A 10,733-nucleotide genomic window follows, 5' to 3' on the forward strand; every position below is an offset into this window, starting at 1 on the left:
TTTATCTGGCTCTGCAGGGCATAGATTTCATCAGGCTATGTTTCATCAAAGCTGCTAAAACCTACTCCTGCCCAATCTTAAAAATTTCTCATTTCCCTTTCTCTACTTCTCTGAGGCTTATCTAGACTATTTCATCCAGCTTGCAGAACTATATAAGAAACAATTTTCTACTTGCCTCCTATGTTCTCCATATTCTCAGAAGTGAGCAGGTAGAAAAGGAGCTCAAGGAGTTTGGAGGAGGTATGAGTGATCTGTTCCCCAACTGACGAAGCAGAACTAGAGGAGAAAAATGGATGAAGTTCCTTATAGGAAAACCTCCCTATAAACTGAAATTTGCCAAGCACTGAAGTCCCTTAGGCCGGGAGATAGGAGGTTCTTTTTCAAACATCCCCTTTCTCACCATCTAGATCAGTGGTTCTTAACCTTCCTAATGCCGAGACCCTTTAATACAGTTCCTCATGTTGTGGTGACCCCCAACTATAAAATTATTTTTGTTGCTACTTCATAACTGTAATTTTGCTACTGTTATGAATCGTAATGTAAATATCTGATATGCTATGTGTTTTCCGATGGTCGCGACCCACAGGTTGAGAACCGCTGGTCTAGATTATCAGACCCTTCTACTGAAGATGGTATATGGAGCACAAAAACTCATCCTAGGAAGGTCTCTTTCCAGCTGGCTCAGGGGCCAAACAATCAGCAGCTGCAATGCAGGCACCAGAGCTAGTCAACAGGCTGGGTCCCCGCCCACTGACAATTCTGCTGCTCAGGTGCCACCTGGTGGTGATAAGCAATAAAAGGTAACAGGGAAAATGATGGTCACTTTTTTAGAGTGTCTAAGTGAGCCAGAGGGCTGAGACTTCCTGGATTTGCAATCTGCATTTATATGTAAACTACACTAGCCTAGGAGGCAGAGGATTGAATGTGGTCATCTGGTCCCAGCTCACAAGATGAATTGGAGGAAATTTCCTCTGTATTATTCTTAGCAAGTTATAGCAAAGTAGTGGTCCCATTGTTGGATCACTCTACATTAGAACTTGGCTCCATACCACACTAGTTGTGGAACCCTGAGATGATTAACCCTCTTTAAACCCGCTTTCTCCTCTGCCAAATGGGTATGAGAATAATACCCATCGTGTTGTGCCAATTAGATGTTGCAATTAAAGTGCCTTGCCTTAAATTTTAAATACTCAATAAGAATCTAGACCAGTGATGGCGAACCTATGACACACATGTCAGAGGTGACATGCGAACTCATTTTTTTGGTTGATTTTTCTTTGTTAAATGGCATTTAAATATATAAAATAAATATCAAAAATATAAGTCTTTGTTTTACGATGGTTGCAAATATTAAAAAATTTCCCTATGTGACACGGCACCAGAGTTAAGTTAGGGTTTTTCAAAATGCTGACACGCCGAGCTCAAAAGGTTCGCCATCACTGATCTAGACCTCCCTGTTTATTTCCTATGCAGCAAAACAGGACCTTTTTCTCCACTGGGCAGCCCTTCAGATATTCCAAGTTATCTATTGGGTCTCCCCTCAGTCTTTTCTTATCAATTTCTTTCAGCTCCTCCACTGGTTTGCCAGCGGCCTCTTTACAAATCACATTTAGAAGAATGCACAATACCTTAGGAGTTGTTTCACTCACAGACATGGAAGAACTGCTATATTTACAATGCATGCCTATGGTTCTGTTATCCTTATGGAGCTCCTAGAAAGGCCTAGAACATAGCAGGCTCTCACTATTTATGAACTGACATACTATAAGGACAAATATTTTTTAGCCAATTAGAAGTCCTGTGTTGTTCTCTCATTGTTCCTGTGTTGTTCTCATTATTGCTAATGTAGATCTCTGAATTTATTCCTCAGACAGGCTCAAGCAATTTTTTTGTTTTGTTTCCCTGACCAGGAATGGAACCTGCCACCTTTCAGTGCACAGGATGATGCATCAACCAACTAAGCCACACCAGCCAGGACACAACCAATTCTTTAGAGGGTCAACCAAATTGATACAAATTGACCCCTTGGATTTAGTCAATCCAAGTTACACTTTCAATATTACTTAATATGTCCTTGTGTTACTGTTGATAAGAGTCTTCCATATTTTTATGTTTTTAATAAAACATACCTCTTGGGTATATCACTAGAGATTTCTCTAACATGAATGCACTAATCAACATTTACTACGCACTCATGTTCAGTTTGGATTCCACCAAATTCTATTATTAATGGAACCATAATTATTCTTTTATTTGTAATGATTTAGGTGAGAAAGAGGAAAGCAGCTCCTGACATTTACGAACTGGCCTGACACAGCTAGGCTTCAGAGTTGTCGGGGCTGACCTGGGCTCATAGGTAGGAAATAGTGCTCTACTATTGGACACAATCTCACAAAACACCAACACAGGACAAGGGCACTCAGTGACTATGATGAAGTGAGGCAAAAAAGATCACTTCACAGTTTTGTTTAAGTACAAAGCAAGGTCAGTGTGCAAACCACAAGATGGCAAACACCTCCCTCACCCAGCTGAGTGACTACTGTTTCATTACCAATTACAACTTTGCTTCACTCTAGTCTTCCCTTTATCGGGATAAAAATAAAGAAACCCAGTCAGACCTAGCCGGTTTGGCTCAGTGGATAGAGCATCAGCCTGTGGACTGAACAGTCCCAGGTTCGATTCCAGCCAAGGGCACATGCCCAGGCTGTGGGCTCAATCCCCAGTCAGGGGCATGCAGGAGGCAGCCAATCAGTGATTCTCTCTCATCATTGATGTTTCTCTCTCTCTCTCCCTCTTCCTTCCTCTCTGAAATCAATAAAGAAATATATTTTAAGAAAAAAGAAACCCAATCATAGAATTATCTATCCCCGCTTTTCAAAGAGCACTCAATCCAGAATGAAGTCCCACTTCCTTAAACCTTCCCCCAAATCGCTTAACCAAAATACAAGTCCTATAGCTCCTAATACCCTTTCACTTCCTAATACCACAGTTCCCCAGGGCATGCTCTCTCCATCATTCCTATGAGCATTAAACCCAACTTGTTCAACTGCAGGTGTATTCCTGGTGGTCTCTAGCTGGAGGATGTCAATGTATAGTTTCCCAAATCTACCTCTTCCGAGATACTTAGCAAAAAGAAATAAAGTTAATGGGTCAGCATTGGGCTGGGATGAATTCATGTTGGTATCTATGATCACACTTGTCTCTAAAGATTCATAAACCATCTCTTTAATAATCCAAACTTATGCTAGAAAATCAACATTTAACTTATCAATGCGTAGTTTCTAAAATCCACAAACAATATTTTAGTATTTGCCCATTTTTAGTCTTTAGATTCTTTTTTTTTTTACTGGCCTTGCCTTGACCTAGCCCACCAACTCCAACCCCAGGTATATCCTGAATGATCAACCAGACAAGAGAGCAAGAGGTAGCAGGAGATATGATGGGGGAGAACACAGGATCACTGTCTCTACCCCAAAATCAACAATCCCCTTAGATTAGACACCTGAGTTGTTTCCCCTTATCAGCTATGAGCTGAGGAGGAACTGAGGTTTGGCTATTGGGGCCCTCAGCCTTGACGTTTAATTAACTTTAAAACCAATGTGGTCCTATGTGGAAGCAGAGGGAAGGAATGAATTCTGAGACTTGTATCCCCAGAACTCTCCTTTTCCCAGCACCTCCCAAGCCTTAAAGGTGTAAGGCACTGGTAACTACGGAAGGGATTAGAGGGACATTAACTGCCATCAATAACTAAAGACAGCAACCGCAACCCGCCTTGCTCTGTTTGAATAAGGGAAGGCTCTGTCAATACAGATTCCATTCCCATTTTCCAGCACATCCACCCTCCTTAGTACCTGCCCCCCTAAATGACCCTAGGAGCCCTGGTTACTAAGGCAACCTGGGAATAGTTCATGCAGATAGAAACCAGAACAGATGGGACTATTTTTAAACTGGACTAGGTGGCTCCAATGCTTTTACCTCACAAAGTGCCTTCCACAAAGTCTCATCTGGTCTTCCTCTGGGTCCCTACCCTTGTTCACTGGTCTCCATCCAACTTTATCCCAGCTCTGAGGGTGGGGGGGTCTTTATCCCATTTTGGCATGACATCTATTTACTGCTCCCATATTCCACACAGGAAATCTAAGCAAGTTTTCACTGCCTTCATTTGTTAAAAATAATTTTTTTTTTTTTTATTTCTTTGGAAAGTGGTGGGCCCTGCCCTATGAATTTCCAGGCCAAGCCAAGGTAATGAATCCTCCCCTAGTCATTGGGCTGGATTACTATGGTCCCCGCCTTGCTACAGGCCCAGGAGCAGTTATTGTCCAACTCAACTACATCCCCAATTGTCTGAAGGCTCCTATTAGGCCTCCTCTTCTGGCCACCCACTTCCCAATCTTTCCTGGCTTTCCCTCTGGGCACTGTTTTCTTCCAAAGCCAGTGCTGGACCTGTGCTGAGCAGAAGAGAAGACAAGACCAGGCATGTCCCCATCTTCCCATCAGGGGACATTCAACCCCTCAGTCAGTCCTTCCTCCCTGCTGGCTTCAGTCTGCACCCCTATGCAAGCCCCCTCTGTGAGACTTAAAGATGGACAAGAGGGCCCTCATAAAAGGGAGGTGAGAGAAAACCCACCAGCCAACCCCTTCTCAGAAGTAAACTCCTTGTAGTCTCTTGTCCTAGTTCTTGAATAAGCCCTTACGACAGGGCAGGGAGGGCTACGCGAGTGGGTGGGTAAAGGACTCCCCGGATCCCAGCCTGGGAGGCTATACCATGGGAGTGTCCAGTAGTAGCTCCATCAGTGTGGCATGGCTGTGATACGCATGCTCTGGGAAGCAATGGGGTAAGTCACCATGGGAGTGGTGGTGTGGCTCATTGTGATTCCTGCCAAGGGTTGGGCCATCGATACAGCCACAGGGGCCACAGGAGCCACAGATACAGCCACAGGAGCCATGGAGACAGGTGGGGGTGCCATTCCCTGGGCAATTGTTTGAGCCAGAGCAGCTGACAGTGGCGTGATCTCTGGATTCAAGTGTGGGGGTGGAGGTGGTGGAGCAGCAGGAGGTGCAGCATTAGTTGGGGGAGCAGCTGGAGCTCCCGCGGGGGCTACCAGTTCTTGCTGAGACACAGGCCGAGGCTGTAGAGCCTGGCTGCTAAGAGTAGTATGAGTCTGGGCAATGCCATGGTTAAAAGTGGCAACAGTACCCACAGTGGGAGCCAGAGTCTGCTCAGTTGCTGGTGCAGTGGAGCTCAGGGTCATGACCTTGGCCTGATTGCGGAACTGGGCATTTTGTTCCAGGAGTACCTCATTGGTAGCCAGAAGATTGCTGACCTGCTTCTTTAGCTCCTCTACCCGCTTCCTGAGCATGGCATTCTCCTCTTCTAGCAGCCTGCACTCTACCCCTCGGGGTGGAGCCAGATTATAGTCATAAGATTCAAAATGGGGGCCATCTGGGGGACAGCATCCACCTCGCCGGCGCTTGGGACCTGGCTCATGGTCCTCAAAGCCCCTGTCAGGGAGGTCATAGATATCATAGAGATCATGACGTCGTCCTGGGGGGACTGGGCCTGTTGAGCCCCCACCACCAGTGCCTCCTCCACCCCTAGTATCAAATTCAAAATCCCGTTGTAGATGACGGAACTTGCACTTGGCTCCTCTCTGGCAGTCACCTTTGAGAAAATCCCGGCAGATGGGGACCTCCTCCTTGCCATTCGGTAGGTCAGCCGGAGAAAGGCCCAGGCCTGCTGCGACTTTCTGCCTCAGCCGAGGGGGAAGCTCTCCTGTCTTCTTATAGCCATCCTCATCCTCCTTGGAGCCATGGATGAATCGGCAGTTTGGGCGACTACACTCCTTGTTCTGGAAGTCATGGCAGAAGATGAACTCATTTTTGCTCACCCCCAAGTTGGACACCTCACTCATGTCTGGATGGCGATACCGGCAACGCTTGCCTCGCTTGCACACATTCCTCAGGAAGTCTCTACAGATGGCATCTGAGCTGGCCCCTCCACTGCCTGGCCCTGTCCCACTGGCCTCCTCGCTGCCACCACTTCCAGGGCCTCCACCGCTGCTCCCAGTGCCGTTGGCATAGCTGTCCCGGTCAGGCATCCTGGTCCCCCCCAACTCAGGGCTTTCTTCTTTTTCTTGCCACCCTTGGTGACCACTAGGAAAGAGAAGAACTGTGTCAAACAAGAGTTCTCCGAGAGGCCACACTCTTCCCGACTTTAGTGGTAGGCAGTCCAACAAGAGGCAGGCCAGAGGGGCAATGGCTTTGGAGATGGAGAACCTTAGGGGTGAGAATTCTGCCCAGACTGGCTGGCTTGTCAGAAGTCCCGCCCAGGCTCTTGTGCACCTGGTCTGGGACAGTGATTCACACTTGCCTGGCTAATGGAGAAGGGAGGGAGCTGGGGGTGAAGCCATCTCATCTCACTAATGAATGCAGGCCAAGGAGGGGGCAGGGATAGAACAGTATTGGATTTTATTTCCCCTTTTGAATTGACCTTATTAAAGTTGTGGAAATGAAATTAAAACTGTCAGTGTCTGAATAGGCTAGGAAGGTACTGGGAATCGTGGCCAAGATGGGCTGGTGAGCCACTAGGGCTGTGGATAATGGAATGCTGGTGACAAAACTTCCCTTAACCCCTCTTCCATGGGATTTCAGATGAGGGCTCTGTGAAGTATCCTATCTCTAGACCCCAGGAAAGCTTGAGTGAAGAGACTTGTGTCACCACCTTGAAGGCAGTCCCTAAACCTGTCATTTTTTAGTATTCCCTCCCAGCTCAATACCACTATCAACCCCAGTGTGGTCAGCTCCCTCCTCTCCTATTTCAGGGGAAGAGTTCTCTGGCTAAGATCTCCACTTATAGACTACCAAAGGACAAAACCTATAGACTACCAAAGAACAAAAGCAGGAAGAAGGAGTTAATTTCACAGGAACAAGTGACCTTACTTTCCCATTCTATCCCCTCCTAACCCTCCACGGGAAGATACCACTGACATCAAACCACACCATTCCTCACCCCATAAAGATCCTCTTTATTTATAGACGCTATAAAAGCTTCTTAAGTCTCATCTTTCCCAAGAGAGCTCTGGAATGTCAGTCCACTGCCCTGGTTCTAGCCCGCCCCTCACCCCACCCCCCACAAGACTGGGAGTCCTGGCTACCATGTGTCTGACCTGGTAAACCTTTCCTAGGCAGTGTCCAGGCTCCCCCTGCTGTTCAAATAGGAAAACTTCATATTGTTTCCCCTGGAGTATAAGGGAATCTTTCCAATTTCTCTGGCTTTGATCTGCCACAACCACCACTTGGTTGCCTTGACTTTGCCTTCAGATCTCCCTAAAATGAACTGATCAGAGACCAAAAATACAAGAGAATCTGTAAAAGGGTCCTTTTCCTCCAAAGGGAGGCAAGTTTCAGGATAATAGAAACAATCAAGTGGTAAGAGAGAAAATACGAACTTTTACTAAAAGGGAAATGAGCTGGTGAAAAATAAATGCCATCTTTCCAAGCCTGACCCGCGGGCGAGTCTCACCAGGTACAGATAATGAGATATGGTTTCCTCCCACCCACTGTCCCACCAGTATTCGATACCTGAGGTAGCTCAGGTGAAGTCCGGGGCTCCTGTGGGTCTCCACCTCCACATCACTGCTGGGTTCTGAACAGGAACAAAACAGATACTTGGGTGGGAGAAAGGGTAGGAACGGGGGACTATGGGGTGACAGTTACAAGTCAGTCAGTCTGACAAAACGGCAAGAGCTCTGGGCACATCAAGATTTCCTCAGGGTTTCAACTCACTTCACCAAAGGGAGACGTTGCAAGTAAGAAAAGTAAGAGACAGAACTAAGCTGGAGAGCCGAAGGATGGGTTGGGTAACCAGCCCTGGGTGCACAAAGGGCGAGGGGAGCCCTGCCTCAAATGGAGGACACGGGGGTCAGAGTCCGGCTCAGGGTTGGGGTTAGGAACTCCGCCTGCGGAGCCGCGCAAGGGCCGCGCCAGACAGTGGAGTGGGATGGCCGACTGGGCTTGGGGGCAGTGATTATGACGCCTCGCAACACCCGAGTTTGGAAAAGTCCCGTTTCCCGCAGCAAATCTTCTGGCTTGGCAGGTTCCGTGCAGTGCCGCCCGCGCTCGGCCGTGGGAGGTGAACAGGACATTAAGTGAACACGAGGTGAGGCGGGAGAGGGACTGCGGGTGACATCAGGCTGAGGGGATGGGCAGGGCTGTGACGTCATGGAGCTAGCGTCTGCTCGCCCAGCGAGGTCAGTTAGAAAAGGGGCTCGGCCCTGGGGCCTGAGAAGAGCCAGCTCGGGCCTGGGGGGCCTGGCGTAGCCGGCCGAGCCCGGCCGCTGGGCCGGCGACGACTCCTCCCCTCCGGGCGCGGCCTCCACCTGTCTCCCGCCTCCCTCACCTGCCGCCGCCGCCGTAGTTGCTGCTGCTGCCGCCTGCCGGTCCTCTAGCTTCGACAAAGAGCCGCCCACCCAGCGGCCCTTCCGCTTCCTGCGGAAGAAATGGCGCTCTAGCCACCAGACCCGGAACTATACTCTATGGTGTGTACAGTACTTGCGCGACTAGCCGCAGGAAGTTCCCATCAAGCTTTGCGTGTCACCATGGTAACAGGACACCATGCCGCAAAAAACGTCTTAAAAAACCGCAACTTGACGCAGGCCTAGAGATAGTAGGGGCGGAACCATTTGCCCAAGAACTATCGCGATACCTGTCCCCAGGCTCCCACTACTCCAGAGCCCGGATGTCGGGTAGGGGCAGCACGTAGCTTGATATTCTACTGCATAGGGTAGTAACAGGGCCCGCTGTACGGACAGAATCCCCAGCCAATGGAACCAAAAAAACCACAAAGCAGACATTATCTTTTTCTTCAGCTAAGACAGAAGAGGTGATTTATTGTACACGTTACATTCAGCCACAGAGAACAGAACCAGTCCAGAATGTCACGGGTCCAGGGCAAAGATCCAAAAGAGACAGTTTTTGTAAGAGCAGGGTGGGCCTCTCAAAAGGGCTCGGCGCTCAGGTGACGCGCACGTATGTTCCAGCTCCCGCGGAGACGCGCCAGACAGCAGGCACGCAGTCCGCCGGCTCGCCCGGCCTCTGGCTCCCTCATTCCTGCTCCTGTGGCTCTCACGGGTGCACAGCTTGTGGCTTACTTGGACCTCTGCCTCATCTTCCTTCTTTTGCGCTTCAGCCTGAAAAGCAGACACCAAGAATACACTCCTTGCCCTCAAGCCCACATAAGCCCCCGCCCAATCTTATGTGCACACAACACAGGGTGGGGAGAAGATCAAGCACTAAGTTCTCTTTTGTGTTCAATCCCTGGCTCTGACAAGTCAGCGCTCAAAACGTTTTTCACCGACGATTCTTTTAGATTTCTAAACCAAACGTCCCTCCCAAGTTTTGTGCAAGGCATGCACCACCCCACTTCCCTCCTCTGGGGCCGGCAGAGTCTCAACATACCTGCGCATTCGCTTCTTCCTCCACTGGCCACCGATTATAACCAGAGGCAAGGAATTAAATTAAAAAAAAGGTCATTAGTTTAGTTTTTGAGAGGTTTAGATGGGGATATGGAGCGCATTCTTTGGAATCAGGCATGTCCTCGACCAAATATGAGGGCTTAGTCGCAGTAAACACATCAATCATTTGGCTTCCTAACCTCCACACCCGAAGTAAACTCCGAATTCCACACGCGCTCCTTCCTCACCGCAGTCAGCCAACCACCTCCTCGGCTTCTCCCCACACCATCCGCCCTCTCCCCGCGCTCGGGAGCCATGGCGGACTTCCCTCGCCTTGTCTCCACCCCCCATCTCCCAGTCCCTGCCTCCGCTTACTACCCGGGAGTGCTTACCTTGGCTCTCATGGCGCAGAGGCTTCTATGGGCAAAGAGAGAAAGGTTACAGTTAGTTTGCTGTGATGATGGCAAGTGCAGAGACCAGATGTAAACGGATTGTACGTGGAATCCACACACGGGCCACAGAAACACCCACCTGGGAAGATGGCGCTAAGGCCGAGAGAGCGCTGCGCGCTCGCCTACCGCTATTTAAGGGCGCACTGGTGTCGTCACTTCCGCTACTTAGCCCGCCCTCCGGGGGGGTAACAATGGCTTCCGGCCCTTTTCAGGTATCTCATAAGCGATTTTGTCCTCTTGGAAAACGGAGTATTTAGAATTTGAGTTGCAGAATCCCCCTCCCCGTTTTGTTGTGAGGACATGGTTAGTTAAGCGTGAGCACCCGTTTCCAGATTGAGACCTAGAGGTGCTGGCGAGCAAAAGAGAGCGACTTCCTCCTCCTCTCGTTGTTTCATGGGAGTTGCAGTCCTGACGACCCCCTCCATTTTATTATAAATAGGTGCGTACTTCATAAAAATGCCTCCTTTGTTTACTGGTTTGCCTGGTTTTTAGACGAAATTGCTGCAGGGAGACTCTATCTCAGAACATCCCCCGAAGGTCCTAGGGTTCCAGAACATGGGAGAATGTAAAGTTGGGTTGTCAAGAAAGCTGTCATATTGCCCAAAAGCGGCCACTGTTTTAGATGCACTTTTCCCTAGCCAACCACGGTCTTCCCCAGGTGCCTGCGGCCGGATGTCATTAGGTTCCTGGCCGCAGTGCGTCTCGTGCAGAAAGCGCTTCAGTGATTCCAACGGAGAGGGGAGGGTGGCTCTCTTCTCTGGGCAAGAACGGTACTTGGTTTTAAGGTAAAGAACTGCCAGTCTCGGGGCATAGACAGGTGAGGGCACTC

The 10,733-nt window shown here is 49.1% G+C and overlaps 1 protein-coding gene and 1 long non-coding RNA gene across 2 annotated transcripts; both read right to left on the reverse strand.

The window, feature by feature from the left end:
• Positions 1 to 3,209: 3,209 nt before the first annotated feature.
• ZC3H10 (zinc finger CCCH-type containing 10) lies at positions 3,210 to 8,477 on the reverse strand. Its single transcript, XM_070410021.1, has 3 exons — positions 8,399 to 8,477; positions 7,582 to 7,645; positions 3,210 to 6,153 (listed from the first exon to the last, which is right to left on the reverse strand). The coding sequence occupies exon 3, from the start codon at positions 6,096 to 6,098 to the stop codon at positions 4,791 to 4,793; it is 1,308 nt and encodes a 435-aa protein (XP_070266122.1). The 5' UTR covers positions 6,099 to 6,153; positions 7,582 to 7,645; positions 8,399 to 8,477; the 3' UTR covers positions 3,210 to 4,790.
• A 374-nt stretch (positions 8,478 to 8,851) lies between these two features.
• On the reverse strand, positions 8,852 to 10,038 carry LOC139007042 (uncharacterized). Its single transcript, XR_011470824.1, has 4 exons — positions 9,984 to 10,038; positions 9,845 to 9,869; positions 9,457 to 9,479; positions 8,852 to 9,188 (listed from the first exon to the last, which is right to left on the reverse strand). It is a non-coding gene; the product is annotated as an uncharacterized lncRNA (long non-coding RNA).
• Between the last annotated feature and the right edge of the window lie 695 nt (positions 10,039 to 10,733).

Source organism: Myotis yumanensis, unplaced genomic scaffold (genome assembly GCF_028538775.1).
Source record: "Myotis yumanensis isolate MYYU_CA2020_CCGP unplaced genomic scaffold, mMyoYum1.0.hap1 SCAF_3, whole genome shotgun sequence".
Lineage (NCBI taxonomy): Eukaryota > Metazoa > Chordata > Mammalia > Chiroptera > Vespertilionidae > Myotis > Myotis yumanensis.